The sequence below is a fragment of the Syngnathus floridae genome, chromosome 14 (genome assembly GCF_059516105.1).
Source record: "Syngnathus floridae isolate MCC-2025c chromosome 14, RoL_Sflo_1.0, whole genome shotgun sequence".
Taxonomy (NCBI): domain Eukaryota; kingdom Metazoa; phylum Chordata; class Actinopteri; order Syngnathiformes; family Syngnathidae; genus Syngnathus; species Syngnathus floridae.
This window is the reverse complement of record NC_142426.1, coordinates 13288252-13306351: the sequence shown is the minus strand read 5'-3', so window position 1 is coordinate 13306351 and position 18100 is coordinate 13288252. Positions and strand designations below refer to the sequence as shown.

Here is an 18100-nt window from a genome sequence, read left to right as displayed (position 1 = left end):
ACATACAAACAAGACATACAAACAAGACATACAAACAAGACATACAAACAAGACATACAAACAAGACATACAAACAAGACATACAAACAAGACATACAAACAAGACATACAAACAAGACATACAAACAAGACATACAAACAAGACATACAAACAAGACATACAAACAAGACATACAAACAAGACATACAAACAAGACATACAAACAAGACATACAAACAAGACATACAAACAAGACATACAAACAAGACATACAAACAAGACATACAAACAAGACATACAAACAAGACATACAAACAAGACAATACAAACAAGACAATACAAACAAGACAATACAAACAAGACAATACAAACAAGACAATACAAACAAGACAATACAAACAAGACAATACAAACAAGACAATACAAACAAGACAATACAAACAAGACAATACAAACAAGACAATACAAACAAGACAATACAAACAAGACAATACAAACAAGACAATACAAACAAGACAATACATACAAGACAATACATACAAGACAATACATACAAGACAATACATACAATACAATACATACAATACAATACATACAATACAATACATACAATACAATACATACAATACAATACATACAATACAATACATACAATACAATACATACAAAACAATACATACAAAACAATACATACTAAACAATACATACTAAACAATACATATAAACAATACATATAAACAATACATATAAACAATACATATAAACAATACATATAAACAATACATATAAACAATACATATAAACAATACATATAAACAATACATATAAACAATACATATAAACAATACATATAAACAATACATATAAACAATACATACAAACAATACATACAAACAATACATACAAACAATACATACAAACAATACATAAACAATACATAAACAATACAATACATACAATACATACAATACATACAATACATACAATACAATACATACAATACATACAATACAATACATACAATACAATACAAACAATACATACAAACAATACATACAATACAATACAAACAATACATACAAACAATACATACAATACATACAAACAATACAATACAAACAATACAATACAAAACAAACAATACAAACAACACAATACATACAATACAATACATACATACAATACAATACATACAATACAAAAAAACAAAACAAAAAAGAAAACAAAACAAAAAAAACAAAACAAAAAACAATACATACAATACATACAATACAATACACAATACATACAATACATACAAAAATTAAAAAAAAAATTAAAAAAATACAAACAATACGTACAATACAATACATACATACAATACATAAAATACAAAAAAAAACAAAAAAAAAGAAGAAAACAAAACAAAAAAAACAATACACACAATACAATACATACAGTACATACAAAACAAAAAACAAAACAAAAAAAAACAACAAAAAAATAATACATACAATACAATGCATACAATACAATGCATACAATACAATACATACAATACATACAATACAATACAATACATACAATACATACAATACATACAAACAATACATACAAACAATACATACAAACAATACATACAATACAATACAAACAATACATACAAACAATACATACAATACATACAATACATACAAACAATACAATACAAACAATACAATACAAATACAATACAAACAATACAATACATACAATACATACAATACAAAAAAACAAAACAAAAAAGAAAAGAAAACAAAAAAAACAAAACAAAAAACAAAACAATACATACAATACATACAAAAAAATATATATATAAACAATACAAACAATACAATACAATACATACAATACAATACATACAATACAATACATACAATACAATACATACAATACAATACATACAATACAATACATACAATACAATACAATACATACAATACAATACAATACATACAATACAAAAAAACAAAAAACAAAGAAAAAAGAAGAAAACAAAACAAAAAAAACAATACACACAATACAATACATACAGTACATACAAAACAAAAAACAAAACAAAAAACAAAAACAAAAAAAATAATAATAATACATACAATACAACACACTGCATACAATACAATACATACAATACAATACATACAATACAATACAATACAATACATACAATACAATACATACAATACGATACAATACGATACATACAATACAATACATACAATACATACAAAACAAAAACCAAAAACCAAAAAACAAAACAAAAAACAACAAACAAAACAAAACAAAACATACATACAATACAAAAAAAAACAAAAAACAACAAAAGAAAAATACATACAATACAATACATACAATACAATACAAACAAAACAAAAAACAAAAAAAAACCAATACATACATACAATACATATAATACAATACATACAATACATACAATACATACAATACAATACATACATACAATACATTCAATACAATACATACAATACATACAAAACAAAAAAACAAAACAACAAAACAAAAAACAACAAAACAAAAAACACAACAAAACAAACAATACATACAAATCTTGGGATTTCCTGGGTTGAGCTGGCTGGATGAAGTGGCTGGAGAGAGGAAAGTCTGGGAGTCTCTCCTAAAGCTGCTGACGCCGCAATCCGACGTCCAGATAAGCGGTGGATGGCTGGGTGGCTGGATGGATGGGTGGCTGGGTGGGTGGATGGGTGGGTGGGTGGGCTGGGTGTGTGGATCGGTTTGGGTGGGTGGATGGGTTGGGTGGGTTGGGTGGGTGGTTGGATGGGTTGGATGGACGGATGGATGGGTGGATGGATGGGTGGATGGGTTGGGTGGGTGGGTGGATGGATGGGTGGATGGGTTGGATGGACGGATGGATGGGATGGGTGGGTGGCTGGATGGGTTGGGTGGACGGGTGGGTGGATGGACGGATGGACGGGTGGGTGGATGGACGGATGGACGGATGGGTGGATGGATGGATTGACATAGAACACATACAATACCCTGCCATACGCTGCCATACACACAATGCATACAATACAATACATACAATACAATACAATATCATACCATACTATATGCTCTGCATCTGGGAGTTACAATTATAGACATTGAGTAGAGTGGCAATGGCATGATATTTTTGCAACAATTACACATACCAACTCCAGTTTTAAATTTAAAATATGTATACAATTATCAGTATATTGTAATGAGTTATAATAATTACAAAAGTATCCGAATTATAATAATTTCATTTTATCATCCATCAACTCACTCAAAAATGTCGGCATGAATCGAGCAGTCGACTAAACGGGAGAAAATCACGCTCGCAAATGTTTGTTGCATAACGGAAGGCGGGCGGGCGGGCGCCATCTTGGAATAGATTTGAACATGACGTAACAAATTTGTCACATTCATCAGTTTGCATAACACGGAAATAGCACACTATATGTAATGCAACATTGTTAATTTGACGAAACACAACGCCAAAGAGATTTGAAATACTGTAGCGGCAAAACGACAGTCGCGGTGGCCGGGACGAGTGTGAAAAGATTTTCAAGATATTTGTTCGCATCAAACAAACAAGGCGTCCGTCGTGAGAAACGGCAATGAACGACAAACATTTGATAGCTTACCCGAGAAACCGCCACACGGTCGGTGGCGCCTGCATTTGATAACTCGTCTTGAATCCTGCAACAAACAAACAAGGCGCCCGTCGTGAGAAACGCCAATGAACGACAAACATTTGATAGCTTACCCGAGAAACCGCCACACGGTCGGTGGCGCCTGCATTTGATAACTCGCCTTGAATCCTGCAACAAACAAACAAGGCGTCCGTCGTGAGAAACGCCAATGAACGACAAACATTTGATAGCTTACCCGAGAAACCGCCACACGGTCGGTGGCGCCTGCATTTGATAACTCGCCTTGAATCCTGCAACAAACAAACAAGGCGTCCGTCGTGAGAAACGCCAATGAACGACAAACATTTCCTAGCATGTTAGCTTACCTGAGAAACCGCCCGCTGCGCGGGTGATTGCACCGGTATTTGACAACACCCGAAGACATGACGTCACATCCGTCAATTCAAATCTTCCTCGCCTGCTCGTCCAATGGTGCTTTGCACACTAGCGTACCACGTGACAGGCCACTTCACACGCGGGCGGTTGCACCTGTCGCTCACCTCAAGACTGAAAACTGCCTTCAAAAACCCAAGTGCCACTTTGCCCGCCTCCTACCTCTGCCCAAATTCAGTCTGACCAATCACAGCGCAACTGAAATTGGCTTGACCACGCCCACCTCTCCGACAGGCAAGACTGAAACCTGCCTTCAAAAAAAAAAAAAAAAGTCACAAACCTTATGCAGAAGTGAGTGAAAAATCGACGAAGTACAGCTCGTGGGTAAGTTCGGGTCCCGAACCATGGTCCCATCGTGTTAGAGGCAATGACGTTTACCACTTGACCAAAGACTCGTGTCCATGACAGTGACAGAAGGGCAACCAACGCTCACCTCAAGACTGAAAACCCAAATAGTGTTGGCTCGTGAGTGAACGATTCGTTCAAAGAGATTCTAAAGATTCAGTTCACCTAAAAGAAGTGGAATGCACATCAGTACTTGGGGAGCTTCCGTAGTTGGTCTTTTAGCAGGCCCCGCCCACAAGTACCTCCACATTGGGTCACGTGACTAACAGCTATTTACATACACTAAAATAAAGTATGAAAACGTTATTTAAAAACACACACAAAATCATACATACACAAGACCAATGCGGCTGGAACGAGCTGGACTAAAGGAAGACATCCGTTTAAATTTGGTCAGTTTTAAGAAATAAGGAAATCATGAATATTAAAAGAGGATTTTTTTTTAAAATGGCAATATTTTTTCATTTTTACATAGCTTGGAAATGTATTATGATGGAGGAGTTTACAGGTGCAGGCCGGAGGGGGCTCGGCCCAAAGGAAATTAACAGATGTAAATATTTAAAAACACTTGAGGTCACCATTAGATTCAGATTTATCATATATATACACACGTATATAAATTAAATTTCCTTGAAGGGGATTTACACTGTACATGAAAGTATTTGTAACACCATCATCAGTATCTATAAAAACCTTCAGAGGGGAAAGAAGACAATAGCAAAGTGAAGGGATGGACTGATTTTAGACATCACCATATTTCATATTTCCACAGACATATAATTTTGATGTAATTCAATTCAATAAACAAATCATAATGTTAATGTACATTCTTGAAGCATACATCAAGTTGTGCAGGACTTGTGCCATAATGTATACATGTCTGATCATTTCTTTTTTATGGAACAGTCGCCCACCACCCTGCCCAGCCCCCCCTTGCTGGCACTACAGTGCTAACAAAAGTTCCACAAGCCTTTTTTAAATGTTATTTATTTTTTAAACTCTCATACGTTTCACCCAGTCAGTAACATTTTTTAAAACTATATATTGGAGGAAATTCGACCTTTTAATTACTATTTAAAAAAAGCTGCAAGTGCAGCATCGATAAGTTTGTGCTCGACTCTTTTATTGTACATAGAGAGACAACTAGGGGCACAAACTTTGAAATAAAAACCCCCTTAATTTGATTTCCGATTGAGGTCTGCAGTGGAATTTGAAAAAGATACACAATGGTACAAGTCGTATGGCAAAATTGGACATTCAGCTCCACGTCAAAGTTCAGTTTGAAAAGTCCTTGAAAAGTGGTACCACCCAGTACATGTACCGAGGCTGGCCGTGTAGTTCCGCAACTGCTTTGAATTGAAAGCTAAGGTCCTGGAAGTTACACGCTATGTTTATACATTCAATTGACTATAGCAGCAACCTGGACTGGACAGCAGCAGCCTTCTTTGTAGTCAGACAGCCAATGGGGATGCCAAGCCCTGCAACAAAACATGCAAGAAGTTTCACATTCAAGAGATGCACCATCGGTTGAGGCCCATCGCAAATGATGACACCAAAGTTGACTTTATTTACAAGACCACCAACAGGAAGCAAACACACCTCTGTTGATTTTATTCACAAGAATGCCCACATGATGCATGACTATTCAAAACAAACCAAAAAATGGCTCTGACCACATTAAAACAACTTTTACTCGTACAGAACAATGTACCAACATTCTGCAAGATTCTGAGTTCGGTGGCCATTTTAAAGCAGGGTTGCCAAAGATGACTTACTGATCGCAACAGAGACCGTTTGTACACTTGTCGTTTGCATCTATAGGTGTCTGGCTACTTGGCTTTTGTCAACAATTTAGAATGCATCCAGCTTTTCTTTGTGTAGTTAAAAATAAAAAATCTGACACTGCATATTTAACAAGTCAATTTTGTTTCAGCCTAATTTTACAATTGTCTTGTCATTGAGAATGTCTCAAATGATTCCAGTTTGTATGCACGATAGACTGCCAATGCTTAAAATGGACCACTTGAATTCAGTTCACAGTTTAATTGCAGTTCAGTGGTACACACACACAATTACAGTACAAACAGTTCATTTCATGATTAAAAAAACAACAGTAAAACAACAATATTGCAAAATGACGCGGCGCTGAGAGAGAAAGAAAGAGGCATCATGCAGATAGCCAGTGTGCACACCCAGTGAAAAAGTGGAGGGAAGGAAAGAAAGGACAAAAGAAAAAAACAAAGTCATACTCTCCTTAAATGCTGGCTGGGCGCTTTGCCCTCGCCGCATCCGCACCCGTCCGTCTCGTGTCGGCCGCTCATCACGGGCGAAGGTTGGCTCCCCCCCGGCCGGTATTCGACGTTTGGACTCATCCTCCGCCTCGTGCCACTGCAAAAAGAAAAACGGCACTCTGTTGCACGCGGTTCACTTCTGTGGACGTACTCATTACCTGTCTATTAAAGCGTGCTCCTATTTTAAGCTCCCTTTATTAATAGCGTATGTACACATGAATGTTTTTGTTTTCTTTTTATGTCCGTTCCTATGTGAAGAATTCAATGCTTATAATATCTTTCTTTGTTGTAAAGTGCTTTGAGCTGCATTTCTTGTATGAAAGGTGCTCTACAAATAAAGTTTTTTATTATTACCCTCTGGTCTCGCGGTCCTGTCCAGTCCCTCTCTGTGCAGGCACTCATCAGATCCAGTGCCCCAGCAATCCTGAAAGGCAGACATATTGTGGTGGTTTTTGCAAGGGGAAAAATTTCACTAGCACCCCCCCAACCTTGACTAAGGTAAGTTTGAATCAGGTAACTAGCGGCACGCACGGGCTGGCGCATGTCTCATACGGCCCTCCCGCATTGGAGCGATCCGGGTTATGAAATGTTTAACCCCTTACAAAAAGGGAGGGAGGGAAGGAGGGAGGGAGGGAGAGAGCGAGAGGAGATAAGAGGCTTTGGTGCGCACTTAAGCGCAACCGGCCAGTTCCACCCTGAGTGCACCAGGCCATGCAGGTACTGCCGGGTGCGTTGGAGAAAGAGAGCGAGAGAGGGAGGGGGGGGGGGGAGGGAGGGGGGTGTCTACTTTGCCGATTCGTATCTAGAGGGTCACAGCAACCCAAATGCCCATGCGTGCTACTAGTTACCCTATTCAAACAGACAGGGGTAGGGAAAGCACAAAAGAAAAAACAAAGTCATACTCGCCCCCAAAACGCTGGCTGCATCTGCACCCATCAGTCTCGTGTGGGCCGCTGGTCACGGGCCATGGTCCGGGTCTGCTCCGGCCGGTGTTGGACTCGTCTTCCGCCTCGCACAAGTGCAAAAAGACAAACGACACTCAGTTGCATGCGGCTCACATCTGTCAACGTACTCATGACCTGCCCCCTCTGTGGTCTTGTGGGTGCAGCCCAGTCGCTCTGGGTGCAGGCTGGCGCTCGTCCCATCCGCCACCCCGGCAACCCTGAACGGCAGACAAATAAGGAAATCAAATTAAAACTAACAAGTGCGTTGCTTATTGGATTGCCATGTCACCACCTCTGGCCAGCCTTGGCCAGTCATGCATCAGGCTCCTCTTCAACACTTGGCGACTGCTTTCTTTGGGTGATTCCTTCCTTTGCACCCCGCTCACCAATCGCGGGTCTGGAGGCCTCCGTCCACCAGCTCTTTGTTTCATACATCGTCTCTTCCACCTTGCAAGACAAGCACAAAAGTCTCGCTGCGCCGTCGCTTGCGCTTGCCGTCGCTTGCGCTTGCCGTCGCTGCGCGGTCGCTTGCGCTTGCCGTCGCTGCGCGGTCGCTTGCGCTTGCCGTCGCTGCGCGGTCGCTTGCGCTTGCCGTCGCTGCGCGGTCGCTTGCGCTTGCCGTCGCTGCGCGGTCGCTTGCGCTTGCCGTCGCTGCGCGGTCGCTTGCGCTTGCCGTCGCTGCGCGGTCGCTTGCGCTTGCCGTCGCTGCGCGGTCGCTTGCGCTTGCCGTCGCTGCGCGGTCGCTTGCGCTTGCCGTCGCTGCGCGGTCGCTTGCGCGGTCGCTTGCGCTTGCCGTCGCTGCGCGGTCGCTTGCGCTTGCGGTCGCTTGCGCTTGCCGTCGCTGCGCGTTTGGCACTCAATGAGGGCTGCACGACATTTTGGAATACCAACGATATGGCAGTATTGGGCCAGACCACAGCATTGAGCAAAGTTGTGCAAAATTCTGGGATGGAGAGGAACTATTTGATCGCAATGACATCACTTAGACCAGTTAACTTTAACTTGCATCAATGACTTGTTATCTTCTAAACTCATTACAAATAGTTAGGAGGCCAGAAAACATGTTTCATTTGCCACATGAACAGAAAAAAATCTTTGTTTCCCTAAAGTGCATGTCAACGACCTATACCACCATATGACGGTTTTCCAATCCAGGTGCAGCCCTACACACACGTCACCATTGGTGTCCAAATAGTAGCCTCGGGCCAACTTGATCAACACACCACACGAATGAACGTAACACTGCTTTGTAGCACAAAATATGAATGGCAACATTTTGGTATTGATTGAATGAATTTGTGTCAAAGAATTCTCAATTTGATTCAGTATGCAGCCCTCAAACAGACATTTGGACACCGCCGGTGTGAACTAAAAAGAAAAGAAAAAAATCCATTTCACATGCTGAAGCTGCGCAGGTCGACGCCTCCAGGGAAGCGGGTCTCCCTCAGAACTCTGCTACTTCAGAGCGATGCCACAGCGGTCCGTCCACCTCTGAGCAGATCGTGTCGCGTCCCGGTCGCCATCTGCACAAACAGAAACAAATGTTAGAAACTCAAAGAGCACCCCAAGTTGTAGGTCACTTGCTTACTTGATCACAGCGGTTAGGTACTCTTGGTCACCGGGTCGAATCGGGCCACGCACCCCCCTTTTGCGTCCGGCCTGCAAAAGGTAGAACATGCAATGAGTTGGGCGCTGCTCACATCATTAAGTCTTCACCGTGGACCGGCTCGCCCCAACACCGCCCCCTACACCTAGAGAACAAAGGACGCACAGTGGTACGTTAGGCTTCGATCAAGCACGACAGTGCTAGGTTAGAAAAAGACACAATGTGACTGTCTCGCTCCAACACCTAGGGGAGAACAAAGAACACAAGTACCACAGTGGTAGGTTAGGGTTAGACGAAGTGCAACAGTGGTAGGTTAGAAAAGGAAAATGTCACAAGTCAAATTGCAAAATTGGACATTCGGGATCGGCTCGCTCCGACGCCACCCTACACCGAGGGGAAAGAACAAAGAACGCAGCAACTACGACAGTGGCAGGTTAGAAAAAGATACACAACGGTACAAGTCGTATGGCAAAATTGGACATTCAGCTCCACGTCAAAGTTCAGTTTTGTGTCCAGCCACGGAACCACGTCCTCCCCCAAGTGGGCCGTCAATGGCAACCAAGCACAAGACAACGCTGGATCCAGACCAGCCACAACCACAGCGCACCTCGAAAGCAAGACCAACCATCAGAGCCCTAAACACTGTCCACACCGGCAACCTTTCCGTCGTGCACCCATAACCAAAGGCAACCACACTGCCCCCTACTGGGCACATGATCCGCACACGTCGACTTTTGCAGCGCGATGCTCGATTCTTGACTTGATATGGCCATTGCTCCTTTGTATATGGCCATTGCTCCTTTGCTCCTTTGCATATGGCCATTGCTCCTTTGCATATGGCCATTGCTCCTTTGCATATGGCCATTGCTCCTTTGCTCCTTTGCATATGGCCATTGCTCCTTTGCTCCTTTGCATATGGCCATTGCTCCTTTGCATATGGCCATTGCTCCTTTGGATAGGCCATGGCTCCTTTGGATAGGCCATGGCTCCTTTGGATAGGCCATGGCTCCTTTGGATAGGCCATGGCTCCTTTGGATAGGCCATGGCTCCTTTGGATAGGCCATGGCTCCTTTGGATAGGCCATGGCTCCTTTGGATAGGCCATCGCTCCTTTAGATAGGCCATTGTGCCTTTTCATATGGAATTATCCCATTCGGCTCCTCTTGCAGCCTACAAAAACACAGACAGCCATTAATTGCGTGCTGGGAAGCTAAAACTCGACAACCATTGTGTGTTGGGAAGTTGAAACTTGACAAAAACAGGTTTTCACCTGATTTAGGACTACTCTTCCTCAGTGTTCTCAACATCACTGAAAGGGCTCCTTCAAGAGCCTCCTGCTTGCTTTGTATAGAAGGATGCTGGCTGGGCGGCAGTTTTTAGCGCTACAAAAGACAAGCAAATGATTGCAACAAAAATAGACATTGAGTCGAGTGCCAATGGCATGATTTTTTACCAACAATTATACATACTAGGAGTTTTACATTTGAAAAAAAATATTATATTGTAGTAAGTTATGATAATTGATCAAAATTATAGTTCATATTTGAATTTGATACATTCTAAGTAGAGTTTTACATTTGAAAAAATATATAATCATCACATTGTAGTAAATTATGATAATTATTCAGGATTATAATTCATATTTTAATTTAATCATTCATCAACTCCCCTCACATTGGACAGATGATCCAGGTTGGCGGCGTCCAAGACGGGAGAAAATAACCCGGGCAAATGTTTGTTGCGTAACGGAACGAGAGCGGGCGGGCGCCATCTTTGAATGGATTTGGTCCGATTTGGACATGACGTAACATATACGTTGCATTCACCAGTTTGCATTCACCAGTTTGCATGACACGGAAATGGCACACGCATCATATAAAATAATTTAAAAAATGGTTAAGTTGACTAGAGTCAAACTAACATTTCCTATAGTCAGACAAACACGCGCCTATCGGCGGCGTCATTTACGAACCGTCTACAGACAGACGAATGAAAAAAATGCTGGCCAGCATGAAAAAAAACAACCGCGAAAGACATTTAAAATACCACCAAAACGCGCAACGACGCGACGCGACGCAAAGTGGATTGTGGCGTGCCGTGCCGAAACCTCAAGCACTCCCTAGACAGCGAAAATCCTGCAAGAAATAATAAATGGCATCGTAAGAAACTGCAAACATTTGCTCACGGGCTAAATGGCCTGCGGCCTACAATTTACCTCCAGGTGGACGTGACGTGGCCGAGTCACGAGTCCTGCGACAAACAATACAAAACAAAACGGCTTGTGAGAAAAGGCAACAAAGCGTGCCAATCGTGCAACAAACACGGACGGCGTCCGTCGTGAAAAACGGCAGGAGACGACAAACATTTGCTAGCATGCTCGCTTACCTGAGAAACCGTTCGCCGCGCCGCCACGCGCTCGGTGGCACCTCCATATGATAACTCCCCTTGAGCGAGCACACCTGCCTTCAATTGACCTAAAGACCTGACGTCACATCCGTCGATTCAAATCTTCTTCTCCTGATCGTCCAACGGCGCTCGGCACACTGACGCCACCAGGTGGTCGCCTGTCATGGTGACTACTGTGGAAAGGCTTGCTTCGGACTATTCGTTGAAACTTTCAACACCGAACATGTTTGGATGGAGGATACCCTATCAATATGACCAAATCTCCTTTGGTTCCCGAGCAGGCTCTGGTCGACTGGTTAACGCCATTGCCTTCAATCAAATGAAAATATTTGTATCGAGTATATTTGTATTGTATATTTGTAAACGTGCTTTTGTTGTGCAATTAACCCTTTATTTATTTATTCTCTTTTTTTTTAACCTCGTGTAGTGTACCTACACATATTGTCATATAAAATGTCTGATTTTTATGTTTTAATTGGCGAATATAAAAACAAGGAATAAGACGCCAGACACGTTTTAACATAAATGTTTATTAAAAATAATAATATCAAAAGCAAATTTCAAACCAGCAATCTAATGTGAAATTGCAGTAGATATATTGGATAACAATATTTAGGCGTATATAGGTATACACGTTATTTAAAAACGACTATAAGTGCTATACTACGACACAAGTGTTTACCAGCTCAGTGGCCTAAGAGGAGAGTGTCCGCCCTGAGACTGGGAGGTGGTGGGTTCAAACCCCTGCCGAGTCATACCAGTGACTATAACAATGGTACCCATTTCTTCCCTGCTTGGCACTCAGTGGAAGGGGTTGAAATGGGGCCCCCCCCCTGCTGCTCACTTATACTCCGGTGCGACTTACAGTCCGAAAATTACGGTAAGTTCAAAAATATCAGAGGACGTGATAAACAACTGACGGGATTTGGTTGCATAAGCAAGCCTAACCCTAAGCACAGCAAAAGCGAGAGCAAGCCTAACACAAACCCAAACCCTAAGCACAGCAAGAGCTCTGGTCGAGTGGTTAACGCCATTGCCTTCAATCAAATGAAAATATTTGTATCGAGAGTTCATCCTAAAATGAATTGTTCTTGCAAAAATTCTGCCTGCCGCCGTTGCAGTGCTCCCGTGGACTCATTTTCAAGTCAGTTGCTAAGAAACACCACACCGTTGCACAGAGACAATTCTTGAGTCATATCAAATCAATGATTTTCAAACGGGTCCAAACAAGCTTTTCCCTCATGGCTACAAAGATCTTTAGATCTTTTCGTTCACTCTCGTTCACTGAAAACATTCGTTCTTTTGAACCCATCGTTCACTCACGAGCCAACACTACACTGCAGTAGTGATACACACACACACACACACACACAATGATACGACAAACACGATGACACGACTTTTCACGCACCTGCACTTAACGAGGGAATCTTGGGAAACATGTTGGAACGCGGCCCCGAGGACTAGAGCTTGACACCTGTGACCTTTGACCATGATATTTCCCTCATAAAGTGGCCTGTTATTAGGTACACTTGAAAAGGGCGGTGTACCTAATGGAGTGTCCGTGTGATTCCCTCGTTAAGTGCACCTGTGGGAAAACTTTTAGCTCCTGCGCAACGTGAAAGTGACCAAAAACCTTTCACGCAGCTGCGCTTAACGAGGGAATCACATGGACACTCCATTAGGTACGCCACCATTTTCAATAAATAATAAAGTGGTCTGTTATTAGGTACTAGGTAAAAAAAAAATTAAAAAAATAAAGTGTAGTGAACGATTCGGTGAACGATTCTTTTGAACAAATCTTTTGAGCGAACCAATTCTAAAGCTGCAGTTCTTAGCTGGAATGCACATGACTAGTACAAAAGAGTGCGGACGGCCAAAGTCTGATGGGTCGAAATAGTTGACTGGTTAGTGACACGGGCTCTTGCTCGGTAGGAACTTGGTTCGATCCCAGGTGTGAGCACTTACCCTGTTGTGTTCTTAGAATTTGAACATCGCTTTGTATAAGCGGATGCATATTCAAACAATTCATTTTTCATTCATTTTTTTTTTTTTTACCTCGTGTAGTGTACCTATTGAAGTGTCCATGAGGTGTCCCTAATCACAGGCCACTTCATTAGGGACAAAGCTTAGTGAAAGTGAAAAGTGCCAGTGGTGGAAGTGAATACATCTTCAAATGTTTTATGATGCCAATTGTCAATACAATTAGTCCAGATTGTTGAATGAATGGCGAGCCACAGATCAGAGACTGTTTTAAGATAACTTTATAAAATTCCAAATTTAACAAAAGTTTTAAGTTCATTTGGAAGCATTAGCAAAATTGCATTATCACATTAAAGTAAAAAAAAAAAGATTCCATGTAGGTTATTGAGGATTGTCATCCAAAAGAAGAAATTAAACAGAAGCATCAATTCAAAAGAAGCAATAGTACAAAACTGAGGCACTGCAAAGTATACATTGGCGCAATAAACTTTTGAGTTGACCAGTGCATCTGCAAGTTTCTCCAAGGACCTGTTGACAAATTCAATGATATTCAAGCTATGGCTCTTTAAACACACCAACCAACCAACCAACCAACCAACCAACCAACCAACCAACCAACCAACCAACCAACCAACCAACCAACCAACCAACCAACCAAGCAAGCAAGCAAAAAAAGTCTCCAAAGGGAATAGAAACTACGAGTAGCTATTCCAAATGGGCCATTAAAACAAGACACAATCAAAGAGGCCTGGCCTCCTTTGGCTTTCGAGCAGTGGCTCTTATGGACAACGGGAATGTGCAATGAACAGTCTGAATGGTTCAACTAATCAGTCCATGCTCACATTCGGGCACAATCCATTCATTCATTCATTCATTCATCCATCCATCCATCCGCTAGCATGCTCGCTTACCTGAGAAACCATCCGCCGCGCCACCACGCGCTCGGTGGCACCTCCATATGATAACTCCCCTTGAGCGAGCACACCTGCCTTCAATTGACCTAAAGACCTGACATCACATCCGTCGATTCAAATCTTCTTCTCCTGATCTTCCAACGGCGCTCGGCACACTGACGCCACACTGGTGGTCGGCTGTCATGGTGACTACTGTGGAAAGGGTTGCTTAGGGAAATATCATGGTCAAAGGTCACAGGTGTCAAGCTGTAGTCCTCGGGGCCGCATTCCAACATGCATACACATGGAGTCTCAAAAACGTATTAGCCAGTCATTTTTGTGCATTTATTGCTTCATAAAAGTTCATAAAAATAACAACAGATATTTTATAACGCATCCATATGTTCGTGGGGGGGGGGGGGGGGGTCAAATATATGGAGAGAGGTTTGTCTTCTTCAGTTTTTTTTAGTCTGAGGATTTGTGCTGCAAAATCTGGAAAATTCCGATCCGTATTAGACATTACGTCAAGTTCAAAGTAATGACCATTTTAGAAAAATGGACCAAAGCCTCCGAATGTGGGGAAGAAGACTCGGGGTGGTGGCGCTCTTCTTCGTCTCGACTCCCTTAGCCAAAGTTTCTTCCTCTTGGGGTCCGCGTGACCTGGGAGGAGCCAGACAAGCCGTCGTCATTTGGCTTTTTCAAATTTGACACAATACATGTAATGTTAACGAGGATAAACAATCTTGTTTGAATGTCTTGGGCCAAAATTGGGAGCGCCCCAAAACACGCACGCGGCCGGCACACGTTTGTCACCTCTGCTAAGGCCGTAGTCTCCTTCGTCGTCGTCCTCGTCGTCATCGCCAGCCGGGTTCTGGGCGAAGCTCCTCAGATAGCGCTGGTGGTGTGAGCAGGCGACGGGAAGATGGTGTCTGCGGCGGCGATGCTCGTCGTCGTCTGTTGGGACATCTGTTTTAGAACAACAAAATATATACCTTCGGTGATGATTGATGGACGGACGGACGGATGGATCTTGATGCCCACAACATGGCCGACACCTGACCACAACCCGAAATACATAGCAAAGTCTATTCGTATGAAACATGGCTGAGTTGATTGTGATTAGTCATGTAAATGAAATGGAATTTGCTTCTTGCTCCCTGCAGGTCATTTCCATTTCTTTTGAATTATGGGCAGCACCGGGGAAACGAACGACGGCACCAGATTCCAGGCGAATCTCGCCCATTGTGTCGTGTAATTAAGTAGGCGCAAAGGAAGCGAGGGGTGGGGGTTCAGATGCTCTCCGAGCTCACTTTGGACAATTGTTTGATTTGCAATTTTAGGGAGGAGTTTTTTCCTCTCAAGTTCTCTCACTATGCTTGGGTCTACCGGATCAATATATTCTTGATCACAGTGTGGTTACCCGGGTAACGAGATGGCTTTCGACAGCAATCCATCATGGTAATTAACGCAGGCAAGGCAAATAAAAAGGAGATCAAATAGTGTTTGAAATCAACCAATTCCAAATTATGATTTAGAAAACCAGTTTTTGCAGGGCTGGCTGCAGCGTCGCTTAGCAACAGCTATGCGCATGCGTGACTCCAAACTCACTAGACGCATCCAAGGCAATCCCAGCATCGTCCAGGCACATCCAAGACTGTCCCAGCGCCGATCAGGCGCATCCAAAGTGCATCCGAGGTGGTCCCGGTGTCGTCTAGGCGCAACAAAGGCAGTCGCTGCGTCGTCCAGGAGCATCCAAGGCAGTCTTGCCATAGTCCAGGCGCATCCATGACGCATCAGAGGCACATCCTAGGCAGTCCCGAAGTCATCCAGGCGCATCCACGGTGGTACTGGCGTAGTCCAGGCGTAGCAGAGACATATCCGAGGCAGTCCCGGCGTCGTCCAGGGGCATCCAAGGTGCATCCTTGACAGTCCCGTAGTCGTCCAGCCTCATCCAAGGGAGTCCTGGGGTCGTCCAGGGGCATCCAAGGCGCATCCAACGCTGTCCCGGCGTCATCCAGGCACATCAAAAGCACATCCAAGACGGTCCCAGCAACATCCAGACACATCCAAGGTGGTCCTGGTGTCGTACAGGCGCATCAGAGGCGCATCAGAGGCACGTCCGAGGCGCATCCAAGCAGCATCCAAGGCAGTCCCGGCGTTGTCCAGGCGCATACAAGACGCATTCAAGGCAGTCCCGGCGTTTTTCAGGTGCATCCTAGGCGGTCCTGGCGTCGTCCAGGCGCAACCAAGGCACATCCAAAGAAGTCCCGGCGTCGTCCAGGCACATCGAAAGCACATCCAAGACGGTCCCAGTAACATCCAGACACATCCAAGGCGGTCCTGGTGTCATACAGGCGCATCAGAGGTGCATCAGAGGCGCGTCCGAGGCGCATCCAAGCAGCATCCAAAGCAGTCCCGGCGTTGTCCAGGCGCATACAAGACGCATTCAAGGCAGTCCCGGCGTTTTTCAGGTGCAACATAGGCGGTCCTGGTGTCGTCCAGGCGCAACCAAGGCACATCCAAAGAAGTCCCGGCGTCGTCCAGGCGCATCCAAGGCAGTCCCGGTGTCTTCCAGGTTCATCCAAAGCATGTCCAAGGGGTTACCCGCAGCCGAGCCGCAGCCGAGCCGCAGCCGAGCCGCAGCCCAGCCGCAGCCGAGCCGCAGCCCAGCCGCAGCCGAGCCGCAGCCGAGCCGCAGCCGAGCCGCAGCCAAGGCAGTCCCTGCATCATCCAGGCGCATCCAAGGCACATCTAAGGCAGTCCCGGCTTCAGGCACATTCAAGGCGGTCCTGGTGTCGCACAGGCGCATCGAACGCGCATCAAAGGCAGTCCCAGCATCGTCTACGCGCATCCAAGGTGGTCCCAATGTCGTCCAGGCGCCACAAAGGCGGTCCCAGGATCGTCCAGGCGCATACAAGGCGGTCCAGGCGTCGTCCAGGCACATCCAAGGCCTTCCAGAGGTCACTAGACGCATCCAAGGCAATCCCAGCATCGTCCAGGCACATCCAAGACTGTCCCAGCGCCGACCAGGCGCATCCAAAGTGCATCCGAGGTGGTCCCGGTGTCGTCTAGGCGCAACAAAGGCAGTCCTTGCGTCGTCCAGGAGCATCCAAGGCAGTCTTGCCATAGTCCAGGCGCATCCATGACGCATCAGAGGCACATCCTAGGCAGTCCCGAAGTCATCCAGGCGCATCCACGGTGGTACTGGTGTAGTCCCGGCCTATCAGAGACTTATCCGAGGCAGTCCCGGCGTCGTCCAGGGGCATCCAAGGTGCATCCTTGACAGTCCCGTAGTCGTCCAGCCTCATCCAAGGGAGTCCTGGGGTCGTCCAGGGGTTTCATACTGAAGGTAGGCTTTCAAAGTAGGCTTTAAAGTCAGGCTCAGGTGCTTCATACTGGAGCTAGGCTTTCAAAGTAGGCTTTAAAGCCAGGCTCAGGGGCTTCATACTGGAGCTAGGCTTCCAAAGTAGGCTTTAAAGCCAGGCTCAGGGGCTTCAGAGTAGGGTTTCATACTGGAGCTAGGCTTTCAAAGTAGGCTTTAAAG

At 44.1% G+C, this 18100-nt stretch overlaps 1 protein-coding gene and 3 long non-coding RNA genes across 11 annotated transcripts in view; all 4 read right to left on the bottom strand.

Moving 5' to 3' along the window:
* LOC148387898 (uncharacterized) overlaps positions 1-4539 on the bottom strand; it is a 6208-nt gene extending 1669 nt beyond the window's left edge. Inside the window, exons 1-6 of one of the 5 annotated variants that reach the window (XR_015862848.1) lie at positions 4523-4539; positions 4252-4340; positions 4023-4140; positions 3893-3947; positions 3771-3825; positions 3649-3703 (exon numbers count right to left, since the gene is read on the bottom strand). Coding sequence is in view for 3 of the 5 variants with exons in the window: in XM_088397390.1 (XP_088253516.1) it covers positions 3649-3703; positions 3771-3825; positions 3893-3947; positions 4023-4081 (224 nt within the window). In the remaining 2 variants the exon portion in view is untranslated. The other 4 variants (XR_015862847.1, XM_088397390.1, XM_088397391.1 and 1 more) reach the window with 4 other exon arrangements.
* Positions 4540-5009: 470 nt separating this feature from the next.
* On the bottom strand, positions 5010-11838 carry LOC148387897 (uncharacterized). 4 transcript variants are annotated; one of them, XR_015862725.1, is made up of 9 exons: positions 11660-11836; positions 11490-11524; positions 10949-11409; positions 10545-10656; positions 9258-10444; positions 7962-9192; positions 7632-7887; positions 7080-7149; positions 5010-6822 (listed from the first exon to the last, which is right to left on the bottom strand). It is a non-coding gene; the product is annotated as an uncharacterized LOC148387897 (long non-coding RNA). The 4 variants fall into 4 exon arrangements; XR_015862727.1 differs by having other exon boundaries at positions 5010-5912; positions 6684-6822; positions 10545-11409; positions 11660-11835; XR_015862726.1 differs by having other exon boundaries at positions 7628-7887; positions 10545-11409; positions 11660-11838.
* A 2090-nt stretch (positions 11839-13928) lies between these two features.
* On the bottom strand, positions 13929-14606 carry LOC148387896 (uncharacterized). Its single transcript, XR_015862659.1, has 2 exons — positions 14575-14606; positions 13929-14191 (listed from the first exon to the last, which is right to left on the bottom strand). It is a non-coding gene; the product is annotated as an uncharacterized LOC148387896 (long non-coding RNA).
* A 281-nt stretch (positions 14607-14887) lies between these two features.
* On the bottom strand, positions 14888-16422 carry LOC148387895 (uncharacterized). The gene is made up of 3 exons (XR_015862620.1): positions 16165-16422; positions 15370-15522; positions 14888-15216 (listed from the first exon to the last, which is right to left on the bottom strand). It is a non-coding gene; the product is annotated as an uncharacterized LOC148387895 (long non-coding RNA).
* Positions 16423-18100: the final 1678 nt, after the last annotated feature.